The sequence below is a fragment of the Magnolia sinica genome, chromosome 4 (assembly GCF_029962835.1).
Source record: "Magnolia sinica isolate HGM2019 chromosome 4, MsV1, whole genome shotgun sequence".
Classification (NCBI taxonomy): Eukaryota; Viridiplantae; Streptophyta; class Magnoliopsida; order Magnoliales; family Magnoliaceae; genus Magnolia; species Magnolia sinica.
The window spans coordinates 8,539,037-8,566,914 of NC_080576.1; the positions used below are offsets into that span (position 1 = coordinate 8,539,037).

Below are 27,878 nucleotides of genomic sequence, written 5' to 3' on the forward strand. Positions count from 1 at the left end.
GAGTTAGATCATGCCGCAAGGACGCACCTAATAGGCTCCGGATGTATGTGATCCATCCACAATGTCTATCTAATTTTCAGTATGATTTTAAAGCATGAGCCAAAAAATAAGACATATATAAAATGTTCAAATGGACCACACTATAGGAAGGAGTGAAGATATTGAACACCTACAGTTGAAAACTTGGTGAAGACCACAAATTTTGGATCAAGCTGATATGGGCCAAAGGTTTAAACAGTCCCAGATTTGCATATTTTTAAACTCATGCCCTAAAGTGATAGGGCAAAATGAATAAATGACCTGATAAAATAGGTAACATTATGATGGGCGAGGCTACTGAGTATTGCCCCACAGGGTACCGACATGGTTGCCGTGTTCTACACTACGCAATCCGAATCCCATCCCTCGTCTTTTTTTCGAAAGATTTTATCGACGGCGTTGTTTGTATTTTTTTTTATTTTTTTTTTCAACCGTCTATTTGTAAGATCCCAATTGAAGGGCTAGGATCTTAAACCAAGGAAGTTCTCGGGGAATGGTCTCTCCACAGCAGACTGCGTATGATGGTTGATACGCAGGCACTTAAATTGTACACATGGCATAAATTAATTAAAATTAAACCTACCAAAAGCTCGGAGCTCACTGGCGCTAAGCAAAAGTACCAAAATCAATTTCATACAATAATACTTACCTGGACTATTGGATGTTTTCATTTTCTTACCGTCCAATAAATTGCCCAATAGTAAGATAATCAAATAAGCCTACATTTTTTGGTGCCGTTGTTACAAGAAGGGCTCTTCTTCTTCTTCTCCTTCTTTCTTTTGGAAAATATGTTAAATTACTCTATTTTATAGCTATTTACTTAAATAACGCTAACAATAAGTTGATACGGCATTTGTTTCAATTTTTTAAAGTTTTTATTAAATGCTCCTTTTGCAATAGATTAAAATATCTTTTTAAATAAATGACAAAAAAAATGCCCATAAAAGGGTACTTGTGGGCCTCCCGTAATAAAGAGCTTTATGGGCCTCCCGTAATAAAGAGCTTTCTGGGCCTCCCTTGATGTCAGTCTTTCATCCACTCCGTTGTACGGTGATCCCAAAAATCTATCCATAGCTCAAGTAGGCCACACCAATGAAACCCACCATTGAAACCTTAATGAGGTCCACTGTGATGTTTACATGCTATAACCCATTCATAAGTCCCGCCACAAGTACCGAAATGATCCAAAACATCGGTAGGCCCCATGGTTCGATGGGGGACGGCCATTCATGCAGAATGATCCCCACCTAATGAGCAAATCTTAATCTTATACGCAGTGACCACCTCCAAAAAAAAAAAAAATTGTAACATATTTTTATTGTTTATAATATACAGGGGTAGAAACATCTTTCTTCATGCTTAAAGCTTTGATGGATCATACCTTCAGGTACAGCTTTGACTGTATGCAGAAGAGAAAGGGGGTTGTTGATGAATACTAAAAAAAAATGAGGAGGTTAATAAATTTACACGAAAATATAGGGAGCTATATGTCAGTCCATTCGATCTTGTGTATTTATAATTTTCTGATGTGTGATGTGTTCAGTGGGTTGGCATTGTCATACACAATAGAAAAGCTCTACAACATAATGCACGCACAATTACATAGTAATTAGTTTGTAAGACGAAATTGCATTAAGCCCGGAGTTTTTTGTTCTCCAAATTTTTGGCATTTCCAGTTTTTTTCTTTTTCCTTTTCTTTTTCTCTTTCTTTTTGTGAATTTTTACTGTTTTTCAGTAGGGCAGGAACTTAATTAAAGTCCCAAGTTTTTTTATTATTTTTTTGAGAATGATCAGATGTGAGTCGAGCTCTACAGGTCCCACCATGATCCACGCGACATCCTCCTAGTATGGTCCTAGTTACAGCAGCTACCACCCTGTGTTTGCCCAAGCCCAGAAACCAGGTGGGTCACACCACAGGCAATAATTGGGAAGAGGATGCCAAACATGAAAACCCTCCTGAATTCCATAGGGCATATCACGACATGCGCATGACATCCACTCCACCCATCCATTAAGTGTGCCTCCCCGTGTATGGGGCCTGTAGCCCAAAAATCAGGCCGATCAAAAATTCAAGAGGGGGTTCCATTTCAAGTTTTCCTTTGAAATCAGAATGTACTTAGTTCTCTATTGATTGAAACCCTGTCGTATGGCCCTAGTTACAACTTACACCAGCTACCCATTGAGCGTCAGTCTGGTAATCCTCAGTAGAAGGGAAGAGTAGACCTAGGAGAAAGATGAGTAGGAACAATAGAGAAAGATACGTCTGCCATGACAAACCCATCTGGATTGTGTGGTGCACAAGGTCGTCAACCCATTCATAGGTGTGCCCAGCTAGGGTAATGGGATGCATCAAAAGTCAAGCCAAGTTCTAGTGTGTGACCAACTAGGGTAAATAATGCAAGGGCATTTTTACACCGGGCTCGAGTGGAGTGACCTGTGGGATGCAGGGGCACACTCAAGGTGGGTGGCCCATGTGAGGCAGGCCCCACCCGTGTGAAGCAGGTGGCTCGTGTGAAGCGGAACCCATGTGAAGTAGGGCTAACAAGGGGAGTTCTGACAAAGTCCTAACCCATGGGAAGTGGAGCCTGGACTATGAGATAAAGGGATTAATTCACCATGCTCTATCAATTCGAGCTTTTAGAGCAAGTAGTTATCTTGCATCAAAGTGAGACTCCTCACTGGGAGTGAAAAATGCAGGGGCATTTTTACACCGGGTGGCTCATGTGAAGTGGGGCCCACGAGGGTGCTATCCCCAACCACTCCTTATTGTTAAAAAATTTATAATAATAATAATAATAAATAAATAAATAAATAACAATTATGATATAATACTCACAAGAGATGAGATTCATACATGTTGTGGGAGCATGCTTCACCCCACAACAGACCTATCTCGGCATTTACAAACACGTGGGTTTGCATATGCGTGCCCAATGGTAACTGTAGCATAGACTGTGGACCGCTTGAGTAAATATCACACTAAAATTTAGCCAATTATGTACAATACATCCCTCGTTTAAGTATCAAATTACTCCACAAATCAAAAGGCATTAATTCAAGAGATAATTGCATATGATTGACAAAATACAAGGGAGTGTGGATCTATCTCACTTACCACGCTAAACCTTCCTTGCCCTGGCAATCATGATTCATCAGCCTTCGGCTCAAGTATCACAGGTATTTTCTCTTTATGATCCCCACGCAAGACCTCCACTGTCACCTGAATTTCAAAAATATCAAAAGAACAGGTTCAAATTCACGTCCATGTTAGTAAATATTCCATCCCCGTAATCATCTTCAACTTGAACAGTTTTCCATTTTCCCTTCAACCAACCAACACAGTTTTCAGTAATATCAGTAAACACTAAAAACTGCAATTCCACAGAAGTAACATGTGATTGCAATTCAAACCGGTTGAGCATATCAGTAAACATAGACAGCCTTCCACCTGATGGAAATGAAAAGCAAAATAAAACAGAGGTAAATGCAGGATCAGTGCCGTACCTTATCACCTACATTACATTGGTCAAGGATTCTGTATAGGTCGCTGCCGTTATTGACTTTTTTACCATTCACGGATGTGATGATATCACCCAAGATGAGTCGGCCATAGGCATCTCTTTTGGTTGGTTGCAGGCCCTGCAGAATATTAAGATCCATCAGGCATGGCACTGCATGCTCAAAAGCAAAGCATATTATACTAAAGCTTCATTTGAACTGAAAAAGAATTTTATAGTCCCGATGCATTAGGATGTGAATAGTATCTTGACACAGCAGTCTGTGCAAATGGGCTCATTGTTCACATATCCAGGCTATTCACGTAATGGGCCCTATCATGGATGAGGGATACCCCAAAAATCTCCCAGGTTGGACGATCCAAACCATTCAATGAATAGCCTAACAAATAGACGTTTAAGAAGAAAGCAACACAGGTTTGATGGCTAGAACCTTCCAATTTGGACATTTATGGGCCATCCCCATTCAAGGTAGAACCCAACTGTTCAATGAACTGGGCAAATGAACCATCAACCAAGGGCCTTAGTTGTACAGATTGGGCACATGATGACAATACTCATGGTCCTGATGAATCAGCCTGTATAATGTTCCCACCTCAAAACAGAAAGGCACTTGCTTGTATAGATGAGATGTGTAATGATATTTCCAGTGCAGGTTTAGTTCTGTCAGTTGCTCATGACAATGAAAGAACTAACAAATAGGCAGTTTGTGAACCTTGGTTCGAGAAAATGCAGTATGAACCTTTTGTGCATACAAGTGGAGCCTGTGGTTCATTGATTTAGACTGGTGATCCATGTGATAGACCACTATGGATGGAACATTCCCCAAAAGTCTCCCAGACTGAAAGATCCTATCACCACTCTTTGGCCTTAGCGGGATCTTCAGGCTGCTGTATTTTTGGACTGCCCCATTGGGGGATGTTTGGGGACATGGTTCATCCTGATTAGGCCCATCAGTCAACTGTCCAAATCACTAGAGAATGGGGTCCACATACAGTCTTGAGGTCTGAGGACACTGCATACGCACGGGCCAAGCAACATGTAATTCCTTGTAAACAAAAATGACAAGTATAACTGTGAATATTAAGCTGGACAAAATAATGAAATTTAAGAAAATTACCCACTTTTCATGTAAACATCAAGTGAGAGTATTGAATACAGCCCAACCAACAGTGAGCTGTGTGTGTGCGTGTGCGCGCATGCGCGAGTGCATGTAAGTGTCGTAAGTAGCGTTCACCCCTCTGAAGCATGATGCGTAAGCTACATAGCGTGTAGCATAAGCTACCTGCTACTTCCAAATTTTTAATCAAGTTTGTGCTTGGTTGCACCAATTTCATGATATTATGCACCATATTAGATTGATTAATAATGAAATTAAGAAATTTTCATGAAATTTGGTGCAACCAAACACAACCTCAAGTAATAGAAAAGAGCATTGATCAAGTAAGAAGGTAAAGAAAGAGCAACAAAACTGATTTAATACAGTTACTTGTATTAATTTACTAAAAGCATTGAAAAGATTAACTAATTTTTATTGAAATAGAAAATTGCAACAAATCATTAAAACATTAATTGATTTTAATGTTGTAGTAAAAAATAACTTGTAATGTGAGCTACGTAGCGTGTGGCATCATCTATGTAGCATGTAGCATATGCAAATTAATCATGCAGCGTAGGCTACACATGACTGAAGCTATTTTCATGAGCAACGTAGCGTTGAGGCTAAGCTACACCACAGACACACTAAATAGGATAGCTATTTAAAACACTAATGTGTGTGCATGTGTCTGTGCGTGCGTTTGTGTGTGCACGAATCCGTGTGTTGAAATCTAAATCTATGCTTTGTCTAAACGACTAGCTTTAGGACATTTTTGCCTTAAATAGTTTTCCTAGAAGGAGAAACTTGAATATTGAAAAGGCATGGGAAGACATTTTAAATAAAGGCCAGAGTATTTTGGGAACTAGTAAATGTGGTGGCGTTATCCAGCGTATAGTTTAAATTCACTAACAAAAAGCTCGCAACTACATAGATTTTACCTCATTTTGGGTTGATGTCCTAACATGAGCTGATGGAATAAATATGCGGGTATGGATTTCATAGAGAGTAGTAGTAGGATTTCTAATTTTATCCTTGTCTTGCCACTCATCCATCTCAACATCCTCACTTCAGCTACACTCATCTTATGACCACGTTTTTCCTTAACAACCCAACATTCTATCCCATAAAGCATGGTTGATCTTATACCAATCCTACAAAATTTCCTTTTTAGTTTGAGTGGTACATGAGGCACATCTCTGATTCTCTATTTCTTCCATCCAACGTGAATTATGTGAGCAACACCCTTCTCAATCTCTCCACACTCATGAATTATCAACCCAAGATCTTGAAAGTGGTCATTTTGGAAAACTTGTTGGTCTGCAATCTTAACTTATTCCCCATTACTACTACTGTTACTGAAATTGCACTCCATATACTTTGATTTAGCCAACTAATTTTAAATCCTTTAGATTCTAAAGCACCTCTCCATAAATCTAACTTTGTGTTTGCGTTCTTCATAATCTTGTCATTCAAATCTATGTCATCTACAAACAACATATAGAATGGGATCTCTTCCAGCAAATACTCCATGAACTCATCCATAACCAATGCGAAAAGGTATTGGCTCAATGCCAACCCCTAGTCCAAGCCTGCAGTAATTGGGAACTCACTTGTTTCTCCACTAGTCATCCTCACATTTGTTACCACTCCCCCATACATTATCCTTAATCATGTCAATATATTCTCTTGAAACTCCCGTCCTTCCCAACACCACCAAATTAACTCTCTAGATATTCTATCGAAAGCTTTCTCTAAGTCAATAAAGACGCAGATCCTTCCTCCTCTCCCTATATTTGTCCATCAATTTTTCTATTTAGTAACAAATGTCTATTTTTTCTTTTTCTTTTTTTGAAAGGTGAATACACACACACTCTTACACCCACAAACACACACCACATGGGTTATGGAACCCATGACCACAGAGTGGAAACACAGTGTCTACCACTGAGCCATGAGTAGAGACCCTATATTTAGTAATAAATGTCTCTCCGCTAGTCATCCTCACTCTGAGTCAATAAAGATGCAGATCCTTCCTCCTCTCCCTATATTTGTCTATCATTTTTTCTATTTAATAATAAATGTCTCTCCACTAGTTGTCCTCACATTTGTTATCGCTCCCTCATACATCCTTAATCATGTCAATATATCCTCTTGAAACTCTCATCTTTCCCAACACCCACCAAACTAACTCTTTAGAGATCCTATCGAAAGCCTTCCCTAAGTCAATAAAGACGTAGATCCTTCCTCCTCTCCCTATATTTCTCCATCAATTTTCTATGCAGTAATAAAAATAAATGCCAATTGAAGAACCAATAATCCTACAAAAAGATTAACCATACCGCTTTGCCAGCTGGACCATTTGCAGGAGCATCTAGAACTAGCACCCCACTAACCCCGAGTTGCTCCACAGACTGATCCGGTGCAAATTTAATCCCTAAGATAGGTCTTGTCACCTTCCCGAATTTCACCAACTGATCAACAATGCCACTGACCTGGAAAAAGTGAGGAGACAACAAGGTTCAATAATTTATTGGAAATAATTGGAAAAAGGAAGAGATTTCCATGTTTGAAAGCTAAAGGCCTTTTTGGATATGGGTGGCTCTGTTAAACTCTGACAGAATAGCACTACCGATCTCATGAAGGACATTTTGGAGTCCAAACGGCCCACTTTTGAAATTCAAATCCTATTGGATTTATTTATTTTTAAGAAGGGTTTGCACCCTGCACAAACTGGCTCTAAAATTTTTATAAATTCTTCTTTTGCATGAAAGCCAAACAATGAAGAATAACACACCGTGTCAACTGGAATTGAGAATCCGACGCCAGAGGATGCTCCAGAGGGAGAGTAAATTGCCGTATTTATCCCAATTAAACTTCCTGAACTATCTAGGAGTGGCCCTCCACTATTCCCAGGGTTTATGGCCGCATCAGTCTGTATAACATCTTGTATTGGCCGTCCAGTGGCAGCGGAACTGATTTCTCTGCGAAGTCCACTGCAAAGAATAAACAACACATAAGTGACATGCAAAAGGAAGCAGCATGTATCCTAATAAAAGAACGTGGAAGAACTTAGATGAAACTCTCATTATCCATAAGATAAACTATAGAAACGAATAGAAAACAATTTTTTAACATTTTAGATCAGATTCAAAAGTGCACCATACCTCGTTTCTGGAGGTTACCAACGGTTAGGACTCTCCTTCTACCGACTAACCAACCAAAAGCCGCAATCTTCAGGGGAATGCCATAATGCCAAACAAACTTTATTTGCCCCTTCCCCTCTGGCCTTTGATCATCTCTAATGAGGTGATAACGAGACCAAACTGAGAAACGATTAACATTCTACACCATCCTATCCAGGTCGGACCTCTTTGGGAAGCAAAGGTGAATGCGATCCAGCAAAGCCAAACCAAGAAACAATTCAATTTATCAACATTCCACACCATCCTATCCAGGTCGGACCTCTTTGGGAGGCAAAGGTGAATGCGATCCGGCTAAGACACAAATTCTTTAATCTCATCATCACTCAAGAATCTCCTACACGGGGGCTCCCAGACCGTCGTCTCACCAATGATAGAGAAGCAAACAGCCACCACCAGTAATGGGGAGCAGATTCGATTTTGGAAGGATGTTTGGGTGGGGAATTCTCCTTTAAAAGCCAAATTTCCTTAGAATGTGGGGAACTCTCACCTTGATAGAGTAAAAGTAATTTTTTTATAGAAAAATAACGAGAGAAACCATCAAGGTATTCCACAACGATAACGGTGACCATAACAGCCACCACCTTTACCTTTACAATACAGGCTATAACGGCCATTATAGTCTCTTTTTTTACTTTAAAAACAAAACAAAAAACTTGTTTCGGCCCCATAACGGACCGTTACGGCCTTTACGGGAGGCATAACAAGCATTTACAGGTCATTTTTTTCGTAGTGGCTGTTACAGCCATTATGACCTCCCACCAATATCATTACGTAATAAACCTTTACGGCCCTGTAATGGCCATTACGGCACACCATGGAAACTATATTGAGCCTTAGCAAATAAGGTCTAAGGTGTATGATTCCATAATGTGCAATTCATGGTACGGTCCAATGTTCGAAATATTGGTATCGTGTTGCGTATCGCATCCTTGGGATACAGATACGTATCAGTTATTGCACAGGATATATCATTTGTATCGGGTAATTTATTGCACTTTTTGGGAAACATGGAGAAACATTAGGAAAATGGTTGAACTTTTCAATGAAACTTCAGAAATTGTTTTAAAAAACTTTAATGCACACTTTTAAATCATACCATCTCAAAAAAGAAGGTGAACATAATAGGTTTCCATTGTATAGGGTCCTAAGGTATGCAGTGTCTGACTGAACTAATGCAACTATATTCAAATTGAATGCATAACATTTTAGAGTGTATGTGATGACCATTTCATCAGACACTTCTAAATACTTCGAAATTAGTCTCGATTGATAGTTGGTTGAAGGGAAATTTTGAAGAAAAAAAATATTTTAATAATTTTTAATTAAAATTTATTTTTATTTTTCAAAAATTGACAAGGACTTAACAAATCAGTGGAGCAGCCCTCATACATACTTGATTTCATCTTTGGAGTGCAACATTGTGAAATTTTTGAAAGAAATTGGGAAATTTTTGAATTTTCTCCAATTTTTCACAAATCGGACCACCTACACTCAAATTTTGAAACTAGAGTGTATGTGATGATCATTTCATCAAATACTCCTAAATACTTCAAAATTAGTCTCAATTGACAGTTGGTTGAAGGAAATTTTCAAAAAAAAAAAAAAAAAACATGGAAAACATGAAGAACCAATGGATATCAAAATCAAAGCTCCAACTCCCTGTTTAAAAATTTTATTTAAAAAAAAAAAAAAAAAAAAAAACATGGAGAACATGAAGAACCAATGGATATTGAAATCAAAGCTCCAACTCCATGATTTTCATGCAAAACATGAAGCACAAATAGATTTATAACCATTTGAAACTAATTTAACATAATTTCAACAAAAAAAAAAAGATAGAAAATTAAAAATGCTCATCGGATCAAACATGTGGGACATATCGGCACTACCTATGCGTTTTGTATCGCACAGGTGCGATACAAGATATATCGTAGGATATATCGACCAATATCGTCGATATTTAAAACATTGGTATGGTCATCCAAACTATTGATTTGATAAGACCCAGTCAAGATGGGGGATGCCCCAAAACCTACAAGATTAGAATATCCTAACCTTTCAATCAGTGTCCTACAAATAGACAGCTACGAAGAAAACAGAGCAACAGATCGCATTAAATGGAAAATTAGACAGATTTAAGGGCTAAGATCTTCCAATCTGAGAAATTTTGGGGGCATCCCTTTTCCAAAGGTAGGGTCAATCAGTCAACTGTTTGGATCACTAAACCATTGGTCCCAAACATACAGAATCCTGAATCTCAGAAAAGTGTGCATTTTCTGAGGCCCACTCCCAAATAATTGGAGTAAAGAAACAACGCTGCTGAAGTTTCACCAATCAAAAACCTTCCAACAGATAATTAAGGTTTTATGACTGAATGTTGAACAAATTTCATCAATTACAGAAAGAAAATTCTTCTGCTCAATCTGCTGACAGTCTGCCACAGTAGTTGAAAATAATTCCAGGTTGTTTGGATTGGTGGAATCCTCTGGAAAACCATGGAAATGAAATCGATTTCAACAAGGTGTAATGATTTCCCCTGACCTTGGCCCGGTATGAACCTGGCCCGTTACTAGCTCGAGTTATGGACAAGTTAACAAAGCATTTACATGATGAGGTCCCATGGTGTATGTCTTTTGCATGTGACATAGTTTTGATTGATGGGACAAGGAAGGGGTAAACACAAAGCAAGAACTCTGGAGGGCTGCTATAGAATCTAAAGGTTTTGAAATTAGTCGAACTAAAATAGAGTATATGGAATACATTTTTAGGACAAGAGGAGTGGAAACAAAGAACTAGTGAAGATTGCGTATTAAGTACCCACAAATGAACATTTTTTTATATCTTGTGTCAATAATTCATAAGAAGAGAGAGATTGAGAAGGATGTTGCTGCTTATAGAATCAGAGCTGGGTGGATGAACTGTCGATGTGCCTCTAGAGTGTTATGTGATCACCACATACCAATCAAACAGTAGGAAACTTTATAGGATAGCTATAAGACCAGCCATGCTTGACGGGATAGAATGTTGGGCAGTTACGGATGTTGAGATGGATGAATGGTGGAACAAGAAGGATATAATTAAAAATGGATTAGTTAGTGAGACAATTTGGCCATGCACAACAGAGACCAGTAACTACAAGCTGAATCAAAATGAAGGCCGTAAAAAGGCAATGGGAAGGCCCAACAAAAAATGTGGGAGGAGGTAGTAAGAAAGGACTTGATCATCTATGGCTTAATCGAGGATATAGTCCTTGAATCTTGATAGAGTGGAATGGCTGGCCTAGATTCATGTAGCCAACCAAATTAGTTGGGATAATTAGGTGATGATTATGATTTATGATGATGATGATGATGACGATGAAAGTTTGCATCTCTTATAGGTAAAGCCCTGATACAGATCAGCTGTCGTATTTATTTCATGTAATGATTTCTTACTTGCCCCATGGGGAAAAAAGAAAAGGAAAGGGAATTTCACAAAGAACTACCTAATTAATATGGAATTTACATTCTAGTACCTTTTTCAAAAAGCGACCTCATTAATCCATGATTCCATATAATATCATTCCACTACCTTCTGTTACATTTATTTTAACAGCCAGTTGGGTAGGTGTGCAAGCAAATGGGTGGCTGCTTGGGTGAACCCCACTGTGATGTTTAGGTAAAATCCAACCCGACCACCAGGTGCATCACCTCATTTTTGGTCAAGGGCTCAAAAATCACTCCCATCCATGATTCAAGTGGACCAAATTATTGAAAAAAGTGTACATGGCAACGATTGCCCACCAAAATGTTTCCCTTGGAATGGCCCACCTGAATCATGGATGGGCCTAAGTTTTAGGACACGGGCCTAAATTTTGGTGTGGCATCTAATGGTTGGGGTGGATTTCATATAATCATCATGGTGGGCCCTGTACAAATCAAGGGTGAAAGTCTCTCCCCCAACTGCTTCTTTTATGTGACTCACCCAAACACAAGTCGGCCTGATTTTTTGGGCATTGGCCTAAACTAGGACTGCCCTTCTAATGGTCAGAGTGGATTTCTCATGCACATCATGGTGGGCCCCTCCAAAAATCAAGTCCCAGCTTCCCTCTTGAATCGTAGAAAAGAGAGTATTTAGAAAGAAAAAAAAAATCGGAATTGTATGGGACGCGGCTTTTGGATTTTGACAGGGCCCATTGTGACGTTTACGTGAGATCCACTCCGACCATTATATATTTAGTCCCATATTAGGCCCATAGACAAAATCAGGCCAATTTTTGGTGGGTAACACAAAAGGAAACATTTAGGAGAAACGTCCACCCTTGATTTTTACAGGGCCCACTATTATAATTATATGAAATCCACTCCAACCATTAGATTCCACACAAAAATTTAGGCCCGTGGACCAAAAATCACACCCCTCCGTGATTTACGTAGGCCATACTAATGGAAACAATTTGGAGAGCAAGTGTAGCCCTTTACACTGTTTCCAATCATGTGGTCCACCTGAATCACAATTGGAGCTGATTTTTGGGCCCTTAGCCTGACATGTGGTGACACACCTAATGGTTGGGGTCGATTTTAAATAAACATCATGGTGGGCCGCACCTGAGCCACCAACCCATTTGCTCGCATGACACCATGACGGAAGGTAGTGGAATAATAATTACATCAATTAGTGAGGTAGCTTTTTGAAAACCTTTTTGAAAAAGGTAACAGAATGTAAATTCCATATTAGTTAGGTAGTTTCTTGTAAATTTACCAAAAAATAAAATATTGCATCAATAGGAGAAATCAGAATAAATACTGCAGACTTGAGTATTGCTGTTTTTACTATCAAAAAGAGGTGAACATTGAACCACAGAGATTTCCTACCTGATAACACCAGTCGTAAGTGTATGATCAAGGCCAAACTGCAAAAATATATGCAAAAAGGAATGAGTCCTCTAGCGATTTATAGATCCATATCGGTAATCAAGACTTTCGCATAAAATGTAGCCAGCCTTTTTCTTTTCTTTTCTTTTACCCATACATTTAAGGAAATTACAAGAGATGAAGTCGCTAAATTATCTACAACTGTAGGAGAACCATACTTGGACATCTGGAACAAATCAGGTACCATGTCTCCAAAGAACACATGAGGAATAATGCTAAGTGAATCGAGCAAATACACATTTTCAGCAGGCACCTCTCACATGTGGGATGCAGCAACATGGCAAATGTATGCAAGCTCCAAGCCGATCATACAGAGACCTCTATGAGGTAGATTCCAAGTCAAAAAAAACAGGCCAATTTGATCATTAGGTGGGCCAAACACATACGTTATATTTGGTCTATTTCTCAATTTATCTTTACCCTGCATTTATTCTGTGCACACATAATTCACCAGATGATCAGACCAGTCTGATGTTTGAAACATGGTATCTACCATCAGATAGTTGTTTAGACTCACACAGATGTCATGCTGCCACATGAAGCAACTAACAAAATTGGAGTTCCATTTTTTCTCTCCCCGAGTCGAGGTATTAGTGTGGAACTCCTATTTCGTCCGGCTCCACAACTGGAGATTGAGCATTCAGTTAGATATGGCAGTCATTGGTTCACCAGTTCCCCGCCGATCATCCAACAAGTCCTATGAAGAAGATGCCTCCTCTAAAAGTCTGGCTAATTTGATCATTAGGCAAGCGATACGTGTTAGTTGAATTTGGACTATTTTTAAATCCATCTCTACCTTGAAGTTATTTCAAGCACATTTCATCCACCTAATGATCAGACCAGCCTGATGACTGAAACAAGGCATCTACCATCAATGAGTTGCTTGGATCTCTCACACATGAAATGCCACCACATGAACCAACTCCCAAAAATGTGTACTTGCTTGAGTTCATTTAGCATTTTCAATACACACCTGAAGTTTGAGCAGGACCATAATGTACTTTCATTGCATGGCATGACGATACAATACCACTACTAACACCAACATTAGAAATATCACCAAAGTAAGTGAAGAAAAATTTCAGATTTTCTGCACATTAAAGGCAGGAAAACTATATAATAACTACAGGAAGCACTTCTCACAGCAGAATTTTCATAAAGAATTTGTTTGTTCCTAGAGAAAAATCATGAATGAATACTTTGATGGAGAGAAAGCAGAACATGAGATTAAAACAACTCAAATTAAAAGCATTCTATTACTGGTACCACCATTAGAATGTCAGCAAAGTGAGTGAAAAGAGAAATCTGAATTTTCTGTGGATAAAAAGGCAGATAAAATATACGATAACTACACAGATCGTACTTCTCGCAGTAGAATCTGTATAAAGCATTGGGAATTTTATTTAAAAAAATCACCTACATATTAACAATTTACATTCCAGTACCTTATTCAAAAAGTTTTTCAATAAGCTACCACATTAATTTAGGAACTTATCAGAGTACCTTCTGTTAGACTTCTTAATGGCGGCTCGGATCAGCCATGCATGCAAAGAGGCCCACAGCTCGGGTCAGCCCCATCATGATGCTTATGTGAAATGTACCCTGACCACTAGGTGCTTCATCCCATGTTAGGCTCAAGGCCCGAAAATTAGCCCCATCCATGATCCAGGTGGACCGCATAACTGGAAACAGTGTAGAGGGCGACACTCACCCTACAAACTGTTTCCCTTGGCGTGGGCCACCTGAATTACGGATGGGCCTGATTTTTGGGCCCCAATTCTAAATTTTGGGGTGGAATTTAATGGTTGGAGTGGATTTTGTATGATCATCACAGTGACCCATGTAAAAATCAAGGGCAAATATCTTAATTGTTTCCCTTGGTGTGGCCCACCTAAATCACAAGTTGATTTTTCTGGCCCTGGGCCTAAAATGGGATTACAGATTTAATGGTCAAAGTGGATTTCACATACACATCATGGTGGACCCATCAAACAAGAGCGGACATCCCTCTCCTGACCATTCCCACAAAAAAAAAAAAAAAAAGATTTCTAGATGATATATTAAACAAAGAAGGTCTCAAGTCCTACTAGTCGGACTATAAGTTATGGTCCAACTAGCTGATAACTTCCAACCTTTCATGTGTGTATGACATCCGACCCGTCCAATAGGTTGGCCCTATCATGAGCATCACCTTTTGCCAAACTCAAAAACAACACTCATTGAGTGGACCACACTTGTGTTTTGCTATTTTTCAATTGCTAGAAATTGTCTTATATGGTGTGGCCAACTTGATGAGTAGATAGGGTTAACTTTTGCACTAGGCGATCCTCAAGTGTGGTCAACCTATTGGAAGGGTTGGATTTCACATGCACTTAATAAGTTGGAAGTTACCGTCGGAGTATACTGTAACTTGTGGTCCAACCGGTTGGACCTAAGACCTCATTAGAAAAAAGGGAATTTTATGGGACACCCACCCTTGATTTTTGATGGGGGCCACCATGATGTGCATGTGAGATGAATCCACTTCGACCATTAGATGTGTAGTCCCAAGTTAGGCGAAGGGCCATACTGACACGTGATTTAGGTGGGGGCAACAACAAAGGAAATAGTTGAGTTAAAGACGTTCACGCTTGATTTTTCAAGGGCCACAGTGATAATTACATGAAATCGACTCCAACCACTAGATGCCACACCGAAATTTAGGACTAGGGCAAAAAATCAGGCCCATTTGTGATTCAAGTGAGCAACATCAAGGGAAACAATTTGGAGGCTGAGCGTTGCCCTATACATTGTTTCCAATAGTGTGGTCCACCTAAAACACGGATGGGGCTGATGGCCCTGGGCCTAACATGGGGTGACACACATGGCGCTCGAGGTGGATTTCACATAAACATCACAATGGGGCTCACCTAAGCCACAAATCCCTTTGCTTGCCACGAGCCGCTATCAAGAAATCTAATGGAAGGTACTCTAATGATAATTAGTTAATTAATGTGGTAGCTTATCGGAAACCTTTTTCGGAAAAGGTACCGGAATGTGAATTCTATACTAAGTGGATAGTTTATTTGTAAATTTCCCTAAAGCATTTGTTTGTTCCTAGCAAATGCTTTGATGGAGAAAAGTAGAACATGAGATTGAAATGAATCAAATTAAACGCATTCGAACTATAGCTGGAGTTGATGATGTCCAATTAAATGACCCATACTGATGCAGGACGATTAACCACTTGCTCTAAAAGCTCTAATTAATAGAAGCAAATGCTTTGATGGAGAAAAGTAGAACATGAGATTGAAATGAATCAAATTAAACGCATTCGAACTATAGCTGGAGTTGATGATGTCCAATTAAATGACCCATATTGATGCAGGACGATTAACCACTTGCTCTAAAAGCTCGAATTAATAGAGCTTGGCGAATTAATTCCTTTATCTCATAGCCCGGGCCCCACATCCATGGGTTAGGTCATCAGTTGAACCCTCCTCGTAGGCTCCAAATCCATGGGTTCCATACCCTCGTGGACCTCAAATCACATGGGCTCCGCCTCACATGGGCCCCAAATCACATGGGTTCCGTGGGCCGCCCACCTCAAGTGTACCCCCGCATCCCACAGGCCACCCCACTCGAGCAAGGTGTAAAAATGCCCCTGCATTAATCACCCTCAGTAAGGAGTCTCGAACACGAGACCTCCCACTCTAATACCAATTTAACGCAGGACAATTAACCACTTGCTCTAAAAGCTCGAACTGATAGAGCATGGCGAATTAATCCATTTATCTCATAGCCCAGACCCCACATCCATGGGTTAGGTCCTCGGCCGAACCCTCCTCATGGGCTCCAAATGAATGGGCTCCACCCCCTTGTGGGCCACAAATTACATGGGTTCCACCTTACACGAGCCACCCGCCTCACACGAGCCCCAAATCACCGTTGAACAACCATTTACTCTAAAAGCTTAAGCTGTTAGAGTGTGGTGTATCAATGTATATCAACGAATTTCATGACTTCAACACCCCCACGCACGTGCAGGGTGAGAACACCGCACGGGAACATACTGACAAGGGTGGAGGGACACTCACACCATAAATAGGCCGGGCTTGATTTCCAGGTCCCTAGGCCGAACCTGATTTTCCTGACCCCCCGTGGGAGAATAATATTTTAGCGAGGCATATTTGCTGCTCTCGAAATTCGAACATAGGACCTTCCACTTTAATACCATGTTGAACAACCATTTACTCTAAAAGCTTAAGCTTTCAGAGTGTGGTGTATCAATGTATATCAATGGACTTTATCACTTCAACACCCCCCCGCACGTGCGGGGTGGGAACTCCGCACGAGAATATACTGACGAGGGTGGAGGGACACTCACACCATAAATAGGCCGGGCTTAATTTCCCGGTCCCTGGGCTAGACCTAATTTTCCTGACCCCTCGTGGGAGAATAATATATTGGCAAGGCATATTTGCTGCTCTCGGGATTCGAACAAAGGACCTTCCGCTCTGATACCATGTTGAACAACCATTTACTCTAAAAGCTTTTAGAGTAAATGGTTGTTCAATAATCACATCGGTTCCGCGGACCGCCCACCCCCCGCATCCCACAGGCCACCCCACTCGAGCCAAGTGTGAAAATGCCCCTACAGTACATACCCACAGCCTAAAATCTTCCCTTCAACCACCACTTCCACTGTTCTCAAATTCTTTGTTACGTCACTCACATGCCAACTCTATGTTGAAAGCAGCAGGACGCCATGATCAAAAGCAGGGAATTTTCCATAGTTATCTGAGTGAAAATAATAAGATTGGTTGAAAAGAACTAGCAGTGAAGCCTTTGCATGACTCAGATAAGGATGCCAAGGTCTAGTGTGGGGCTTGGTCAATTGTCGACTCTGTTTTCATAAAATGGGAATGCATAGCCCATATTTTAATTCTCCATTTTCAAGGGACTCTGCAACATTTTTCTATTTTCCTAGCCTTGTAGAGTATTTTATCTCATCAGAACATTAATCGCATTTGCATTATCTATTTTAAATTTATAAACTTCCAATCAAACAAATTACTACATTTTAAACTTCTCCCTCCATAATCCCAAGCAACCATATGTTAAAATACTATGAAATTCACTAAGGGCATCCTTGTCAAGTGTTTTTTGTACATAGTGTTCAAAATATCGGTATCGCGTTACATATCACATCCTTGGGATATAGATACATATCGTTTATCACATGGGATAAATCGTTTGTATCGGGTAATTTATCACACTTTTTGGGAAACATTGTGAAATGTTGGGAAAATGGTTGAATTTTTCAATGAAACTTCAGGGATTGTTAAAAAAGATCTTAATACACACTTTTAAGTCATAACATCTCAAAAAAGAAGTGCATATAATAGGTTTCTTTTGTATAGGGTCCTAAACCATGTGTTATCTGACTAAACTAATGCAACTATATTCAAATCGAATGCATAACATTTAAGAGTGTTTGTGATCATCATTTCATCAAACACTCCTAAATACTTTGAAATTATTCTCAATTGATAGCTGGTTGAAGGAAATTTTAAAAAAATAATTTTTTATTAATTTTTAATTGAAAATTGATTTTTATTTTCTGAAAATTGACAACAACTTAACAAATCAGTAAATTGGCCCTCATACATGCTTGATTTCATGTTTGGAGTGCAACATTATAAACAATTTGAAAGAAATTTGAGAAATTTTTAATTTTCCCCAATTTTCTACAAATGACACCACCTATGCACAAATTTTGAAATTAGAGTGTATGTGATGATCATTTCATGAAATACTCTTGAATACTTCAAAATTAATCTCAATCAATAGCTGGTTGAAGGAAAATTTTGATAAAAACATGAAGAACATGAAGAACAAATGGATATCGAAATCGAAGATCCAAATATATAATTTTTCATGTAAAACATGAAGAACCAATGGATTTATAACCATTTGACACTGATTTAACATAATTTTAACAAAAAAAAATTTTGATCGAAAATTGAAAATGCTCACTGGATCGAACATGTGAGATATATCGGCACTACCTGTGCATTTCGTATCACACAGGTGGGATATAAGATATATCGTGGGATATATCCACTGATATTGTTGATATTTAAAACATTGGTTGTACATACTAGAAAATATGCTTTTGTATGTACTAGAGTTTGTACATGTGTTGCTACACTATCGTTGAACATTTTACTATTGAGATCTAGACATTATGTACATTTATATATATATAAGGTCATTTAGTGATCAATCCATGGGCAGCCACATATTAGCAAGTAATATATATATATATATATATATATATATATATATATATATATATATATATATATATATATATATATATAGGTCAGAGAGCCAAAATAGGCAGCCACATATTAGCAAGTAAAGAACTTTGTAAATTCCATCATTAGTTGGATACTCTAATATTACAAGTTTGCATGATAAAGAGCTTTGTAAATTACTTCATTTATTGGACACTCCAATATTGCAAGGTGAGAAATGCCCCAACGCTCTCAGAGCACTATAAGTTATAGTGCTAGTTGCATTGGGACACAGACGGTCCAATTCATTGATCCAGCTGTTCATTATGTCCAACACACATTTAATGGGCTACCATACGAATGTCACACCAACCCAACAAATATTAGCCATTGATCAATGGCCTTTTATATGGACGGTCTAGATTGTTTACACAAACTAGGTACAATCAACAAATTTGATCCATCTATTTGTTAGGGCCCATCGTGGAGTGCTTATGATTCTAAAGAATCACTTTTGTTAGACAATCATAGCCATCCCATCCATAGCTTGGAAAAAGAATGGCCAAAAGAAAATAAGGCCAAATCAAGGATGGATTAGATCATCCAATCAGTATGATTTTTGCAAGGTAGTCCATGAAATATGTTCTGGACCTAATAGACAGTTCAGATCGACCAGATGGATTGTCCAAATGGACAGGATGCAACTAGGAGCACTATAACTTCTAGTGCTTTGAGAGCACTGGAGCATTTCTATTACATGGTAGCAGAACCTACATTAGGATTCTAAAGATTATATGAAACCTGAAGTTTATGATTGGCCTTTGTTACTTGAGATAGTTATGCCTGAATGCTTCAGCCAAATGTATACATGTAGAGTGCCCACTACCCAAAAATGGAAGAAATAATTAGAGACTAGATGACACTTCTAAATTGGTAAATAAATGTTTGTAGCATGGTAGAAATAGAACAGTTGCTTCCATGGATGGATTTCCAAGTAATACATTTGCTTGCTAAGAGCTTTATAGTATAAAGCATTCAAATATTCAACACTTCCATGTTCCCAAAGTAAACCCCTAAGGCCCTAACGTCCACAGAGTAACCAAAACATAAGTGTGGCCTACATCATCATCATCACCACCATCATCAAAGCTTGATCCCAACTAACTGGGAGCTACATGAATCCTGTGCTGCTATTCCACTCCAACACTGACCATATCCTCAGTAAAACCATATGTCATCAACTATTTTCTTAGTACCTCCATCCACATATTTTTGAGCCTTCACCTTGCCTATATAAATTTGCTAAATAAAATAACCAAACGGAAAAACCTAAACCCGAGCTCTCATACTATATATAAACACAATAAACAATGTAAAATAACACAAAAATGGAAATCCTTAGGAACCTGCTTATACTGCAAAGTCAGCAACACGACAAAGTTAGAGTGTGAAATCACATATTCATATAAAATTCCTTAAAAAATAGCAAGGAAGTTTAGAATACCAAAATGTAACCTGGTCAAGGAAGCATGTGGATACAGAATTGCAGTTGGTAGATAAAAGCATGAAGATGCAGGATTTATGCCCGAGAAACAAGAGAAAAGGAAAATGAACAATGCGTAACCATGAAACATCAAATTTTTATTTTTATTTTTTTTTTTGAGAGAGAGATCATGCAACATCATCATATTCAGATGTATAGAGGAGACTGTACTCACAGGATTTCCAATGGCATATACTTTCTGACCGACAAGCAGATCCGCAGAAATACCAATAGGTATGGGTCTTAGTTTATCCTTTGGTGCATCAACACGCAACACAGCAACATCCTTATCTTGGTCAAACCCAACAACTTTTGCATCATACGTTGATTGATCAGCAAGAGTAACCCTGTACATAACTAGCACCAATAAAAATGAGAAAAAAATCGACTAATAATGTCTAGAATAAAGAGATTAGTATGTAGGGAACTCATCAAGACCAGAATGCAATGTGGCACAAAATTATTGTGTAAAATAGCCCCAAAAAATGAGGCATGCATGAAGCATCCAAGTTGCATTAAACAGTAAAAGTATACACTAGAAACCACAAAAGTCAACAAGCTAGATTTTGCACACAATTTTATGCATGTTTGTTTGGGGCATGCAAGATCAAGCCAGCCCCTTATGATGCCTCCTATCCAAAGAACTATTTGAGCATAAAGTTGTTCATCATTCCATTTTCAGTTGTCTAGTCCATGGTTGTTCATCATCCTACAATCAGTTGCCGGTCTCTGGAGTTGTAGGCCCAGTTGAAACTTCCAGGAAACAAGAAACGAAAATGTGTGTGAGAGAAAGAGAGAGAGATACCCTAGCTAAAAGAAGCATTTTATCATCTTAAAACAAATAACCAATACATTATAGTGGTTTTTTTTTTTTTTTGAGAGGCCATTATAGTGTGTGTTATATTTTAATAGCTATAACTTAATATTAATATCATGAAGGCTATATAACATTCACGTCTTTTTAACACAACAAGATATGATGTGACTTGTTGAGACTCAAATATTGCATATTTATCCCTTCAATTACATTAGTTTTTCTGTCATTTAATTGATAATTTGATTTAATTATATACGTTTTTTGTCATGCAAGGTGATTCGAAAGCTTATGATGAATATGCGCTTAAAAGGATGGATTTAGAACTCAAAAGAAGATGATGAAGAATTGGAGATTTGGAAGTCATTAATGAAGAATTCACATGCCAAAGATTCAAGGAAACCAAGTAGAGAAGAAAAGAAGTTGGAAGTGCAAAGTGCAAAAATTCAGAGAACTCAATTTCACTGTCTATGTCATCGACCGGTGGTCGATGACATCGAAGTAAGTGTTCGATGACATCGAACACGGGTCGATATCGAGAATTACATGAAAATCGAGTTTGGTTGCTGGACAAATTGGAAGCATTTCTCGATAACATCGACCACCAGTTGATGACATCGAAGTAAGTGCTCGATGACATCGAAGGCAGTTCGATGACATCGAGAATTATGAAAATTTTCGAAGCAACTTGCTGGAACATTCTGGACACTTTTTCGATTACTCGAACACCCTTCGATGTCATCGAAGGTCTGTTAGAAGACATCGAAGATTTATGCAGTGCAAAAAGGCGCGACTTCCGAATTCTATTCAACTTGGGATTTTATGTTCGATGACATCGAAGGATGTTTGATGACATCGAAGGCATTACGCAGAGTTTATGCGGAGCGGAGTGCGTAATTTTGAGGCAGTTTGTGGATTTTTTCTGAGGCGGTGCGAAAGTTTGAGTTGCAAAACTATTTAAAGGAGTCCCCAAGCTACTCCAAATCATCTTCTAGGGTTTGAAAATGGAGAGAAAAGCCTAGGTGGAGCGCCGACAACATTCTTCCACTTCGATTTCTCCATGGTTTTAGTAGATCTTTCTAGTTTTTCTTTTGTTTTTCTTTTAGGATGTTAGTCTTCTTAGGCTAATCTCTTAGCTAAGGCTAAGGGATGAAACCCATGGTTTATTTTGATGTTTAGTTTGCTTTGATTCAAGTATATGTTGAACTTCTATTAAGTTTTGGGTTGAATTAAGATATATTTTCAGTTTTCTATGGTTTTTTGTGACTGAAATTACAGTAGATACTGTGAAAGCTTTTGATATGATCTTATTGGCTTTGAAATTGTGTGATGTGTAAAATCCCATTATTCACCATCGTCTCCTGGGCATGGTGGATGATTGAATTCCCTACCATCATTGCAATTAGACGGATATTTGGGAACTAAACAATGGAAAGTTCAGATTGTGTTTTAACTGCTTTATCATCTGATTGGATAGGATAGGACTTCGATTCTAATCGAGTTATCATTGAATCAAGCAGATTAATATTGAGATTGTTATAGGTGGATTCCTAGATCCTTGGTCTTTTATCTTTATTATTTTAAAACCTTTTTTCTAAATTGCTGGATTAACCAGACAAACCGAATTAGATTCAAATTAATTCTAGACCATGTTCCCCATTCCCTGCGGATTCGACCTCGTTTTCACCGATTTACTACTACATCGTGACCCTACATTTGGGGTTATGAACATGACTTGGCCTGGTTTTAGTTTACTATGAAGAGTCACAGAATCATGTAAAACTCAGACCCACTAGAGGCATAAATTTTGTGCTCTCGCTGAGTCTACAGCTTTTTTCACTCTATGTCATTAAAGCTGAATTGATTCGGAAGAGTCATCAACTCACGAACTCAGCCAGCCTTGGTATTTTGATATTTAGGGAGGCTTATTCCAAAGCAGACTCTCTAGATAGGGAAGGGGTGTCTTGAACAAGGTTTTAAGCATTCTGAAACCGGTACGCATCGCCCAATACTTTCCAGTATCACCCATGAACGATATGGGTGTATCAGCCCCATATCCGCCGGAAACAGTCCGATACAGGGCAATAAATATAGAATCGATGGTAAACAATACGTTACGTAACGCGGGTTGTTCTCCTCCCTACTGTTTTCTTTGTTTTTTAATAAAGTTAATGTTACCTCTCAAAAAAAAAAAAAAACATTACGTAACACAACCATTTCAAACCTTGGTCTTGAATGATGAATGGGGTTGTTTTGTATGTTCTGTCGTTTCAATAAAATCTTTTACATTGCTGAGCCAAAAAGAAAAAGAAAATGTAAGAGTGGTACTGTGGTTTTTTCATTTTTTCCAACGTATCTATGTTATTATGGTAATAGTTGAGAGAGTTGGACACCTAAGGCAACTTCAAAATGTAGATGATACCATGTTATACCAGATGCCAAGTACCGAATATTCAAGCAATTCACTACCTTACAAAATAATAAATGACTACATGTGGACAATAAATTGAAGGATCAAACCCACAGCTCCTACTAATGCAAAGCTCTCTTGATACTTTACAGATTGATGGGAAGCTTTGCATAAGCACATTTGCCCTTCTTGAAGTCTAACTTCGTTCTCCATCTCAACAACCCTGCGTCATCATCCAAACTTACTTAGGGGAAACAGCAATGAAACTAGTGATTGAAGAGAGCTACATAAAGGTCCAAGGGTAATGTGAATGAACATTGGATATGCTGATTGTTGACTTGAATAAAGGTCTTCTCAAGGCCTCCTTTACTAAGTGTGAGCATGTGGGTGATGAGTTTCTAATGGTAGACTGATAGGTGCCTACCAACAGTCCCATTATTTGGTCTATTTTTTTTCTCATTAACAAGGCATAGAAAGCTCTAAACTGCTACATACTAAAGGAAGTTTTGAGCTCTAGACTGTCGGATACTTGATTCCTATTAAAATTCAGATTCCTTCAATTTTGCAGCATCAGTCACTCTCCCATCATCTTATGACACCCTACCTGCCTGCTCCACTAGAACCATGAAGAAATCTGACCTCCTATGTCCAATTTTCTTAATCGAAGTCTGGTAACTATGCAAACATGTTTTGCAAATTACCTTATGCATATGCTTTCCTATATATCCTTGCCATCTTGAGAGAAGACTCCAATAACCAAAATTCCATCCAAAACCTGCAACTGACCACCAAAAGAAAAGAAAAGAAGGGGAAAAAAAGAGAGCAAGGAATGTAGTCAATAGGAAAGGAAAATGCTATGATCTTCGGACAACCAAATCTCTCATCTATAACTATTTCCCATCCCACATCCTGCAATCTATAAGAAAGAGACCAACAGTGATTTCTAATTGGCATTATATAAGGTTTTGCCTCTGAGGTTTATCACTTAACTCTTACTTTGGTTTAAAATTTTAAAAATTAAAAAGACCCTCTGCCTCCACCACACACAATTTTCACATCAAGCCCAAACCCAACCTAGTTTGATCTTACGAGTGAACAGTTTGATGTAGGTCCACGGCCCACCGTAGGGCCCAACATGTGCCGATTTTTTTTATTGTTTATTTATAGATTAATTAAGGATTGCAACTTACTATTTTTGATAGATATCGGGGCTGATTTGAAGATATGAGGGAAATGTGATTGATATGATTGAAAATATGAGAGAGATGTGATTGAAGATATGGGGCTGATTTAGATATGTAATTAGGATTTTCTATATTTGCTTTTACTATTGTTAAGCTTTTACCATCTTAAGTAGATTAGACTGCTTTAAAGTCAACTATAGTTTATTTGAAACCAATCTCTTAGTTAGGGGATTCTCATTAAGGATTCAATTAAGAGTCATCCCAAGGTTTTCTTCTTGAGTGTGAGGTTTCTTAAGTATCATAAAAATAAAAATAAAATTGATATTAATAAAGTAATTTCTCCCTCTCTACTCAAATATTCTTGTGAGTGTAATTCTTGTCCACTTCTTTGCGATTCAGTGTCGAAATCTTATTAATTCAATAACCGGGTTGCACCATTTTGGTATGCGGATCGAATTTGGAGATTTTTCAACTGTACATCATCTCCTAAGGACTTCAAAGAGAGTGGCACATGAGAGTTTACGTAAGTAAACCAATTGATCCACACTCACGAAGCGAGTAGATCAACTCACACATACGGTAGGCAATATCACTAAACAAATGGGAAAGCTCCGACGTGGAGGGAATTCGTATACCAAAATTAGAGCACGTAGACACATAGGGGAAGGTCCTCACTAAGGTCCTAACCAACAAATACAACCCCGGCTTATGAAAACACCAATGATCGAATCTAATTGTTGGAATGTGACAGAGAACTCAAAATTGAAGTAGAAATTCCGGAAATGATGAAGAGATCTAATCAATGCATTAATGTTGAGCCTACAATTGAATTCACCAATGGATCCATTGATATTGACAGTCACATTGATAAACATGCAAATAGGTCTCAACAATCAAATTGAAGCACCTTAGAAAAAGATAACCCTGGCACAAAGAAAGAGGCAAATGTTTTAGGATCCGAGAAGAACTTTAAGTTACAACAAACAAGTTGGCAGTTGGCAATTGGCACTCACAAAAGCGTAAGCAAAAGAAACATCATCTACGGCGGACACCAATAGAAGTTATGCAGAACCAATGCTTAGGATTGAACCACCAATTTCCACCAAAAAAGAAGAAGATTCGTCATAGAGGTAGTAAGAGTTCAAAGGTTGAGATTGGTTTCTAACTCAAGGATTAAAGGTGAGGAGAATTGATGCAGGCCCACAGCCCACCATAGGGCAGAACATTTGCTGATTTTTGGACTGTTATTTATAGATTTGAGGGCCTAAATCAATAATTGCAATTTACTGTTTTTGGGAGATATGGGGGCCGATTTAAATGTGTCATTAAAGATATGAGGGGGGTGTGATATTTGCCTTTACTATTGTTAGGATATTACCATCTTAGATAGAATAGATTGATTTAAAGTCATCTATGATTGATTTGAAATCAATTTCTTAGTTGGAGGGATTCTCATTAGAAATTCACTTAAGAGTCGGGGGGAGGGGGAATCGATAACCGGACTGCAGCACAGTTATCGATAATTGGGTTGCACCACAGTCACAGTTATCAAGTCCTGGATTTCAGATCCTCCAATAAAGTACTTTTGATCATTTAATAAATGTGTGAGAACCTCCTCATATTCATGGAGACTTTTGTTCAAGCGCAATTTAGAAAAAGGCACCAAAGGCAGTTCTGCAAAGTTGCTTTGGCGAGTGTGGAAAGTGGAAACCCCATTGCACATTGAGCGTATGGCTAAAATCCATCAACGCAGCCAAATTTGAAAAAACGACTCAGTTGCCATTTGAGGCAGTATCCGTTGCGCTCAATCCAAGTATAGAAACTTCAAACCATAACAAAGAGTATGGCACGCCGCTTTCCAAAAATCACTCTCCAGTGCAAACTGTAAAAGCGAGGCATGCTTCCAAATCCACACATTACTGACTCTTCACTATCTACCATCGGCCCAATTCTATTTAAAGCCTATAAAAATTTCTGACCTACGCAGCCTAAATGCACAAATGCTGATTGAATGTACTAGAACTCCTCAACTCCATGTGCAAAAATTTCCAAGCTCACTTTACTTCAAGACAATAAATTTCAGTTTCTATGCCCCTAGACCAATGGGAGAGAAGGAAATTGCATCATACAAGCAAGTGAGCGAATTTTTAAGCAACAACTACAATAAAAACCAATCTACTGACCTGAGATCGGACGCTCCACGAATGACATGATAATTCGTGACAACGTGCCCGTCTTTGTCCCAAACGAACCCCGAACCGGAACCTTGCGGCACCTCCAGTACATCCAACGTAAATACATCTTGCCTTGGGAAAAGAATGATAAATCAACTATCAGGCCCATCATCGAATTGGGAGACGGAGGTGCAGATTCCACAGCAATTCGAAGTTACAAGAGAGATGCGACGGGACCGTATACCTGACGGCGAGGTTGGTGATGTAGACAACGGACGGAGTGTTCTCCTGAAAGAGCCGGACGGTGGTGAGCTCGTCGGTCTGGAGCTTCCGGGGAGGTGTGACGACGAAGGCGGCGGCAGCATCAACGTCGGCAGCGAAGAGAGAGAATGAGAGAGCAACGGAGGCGCAGAAGACAAGGATCGAATCGAGGGGGGATTTGTTGGAGGGGAAGGGATTGCTGTAGCCCTTGCTTTTGCTGTTGTTGTTGTTGAAGTTGTTGAAGTTGAGGAATGGGACTGAGTTGGAAATAGGTGTTTTTTCGAGGATAGATTTGGAAAGAATGTATCTGAGAGTGGGAGTGGGTTTTTCTCTTTTGGTATTGGAAGAAGGTGTAGAAGGGGAAAAGCGGAGGAGAGAGGAAATCAGAGAAGAAGCTGCCATTCTCTTCAAAACACCTGCTGTGTAGGAGATCGATTACAGG

General features: G+C 38.8%; 1 protein-coding gene across 1 annotated transcript; it reads right to left on the minus strand.

The window, feature by feature from the left end:
• Window positions 1-3,002: 3,002 nt before the first annotated feature.
• Window positions 3,003-27,868, minus strand: LOC131242345 (protease Do-like 1, chloroplastic). Its single transcript, XM_058240931.1, has 8 exons — window positions 27,420-27,868; window positions 27,185-27,307; window positions 20,769-20,940; window positions 12,710-12,747; window positions 7,448-7,646; window positions 6,993-7,145; window positions 3,544-3,678; window positions 3,003-3,259 (listed from the first exon to the last, which is right to left on the minus strand). Exons 1-8 carry the CDS (start codon window positions 27,836-27,838, stop codon window positions 3,182-3,184), a joined length of 1,317 nt encoding a protein of 438 aa, XP_058096914.1. The 5' UTR covers window positions 27,839-27,868; the 3' UTR covers window positions 3,003-3,181.
• Between the last annotated feature and the right edge of the window lie 10 nt (window positions 27,869-27,878).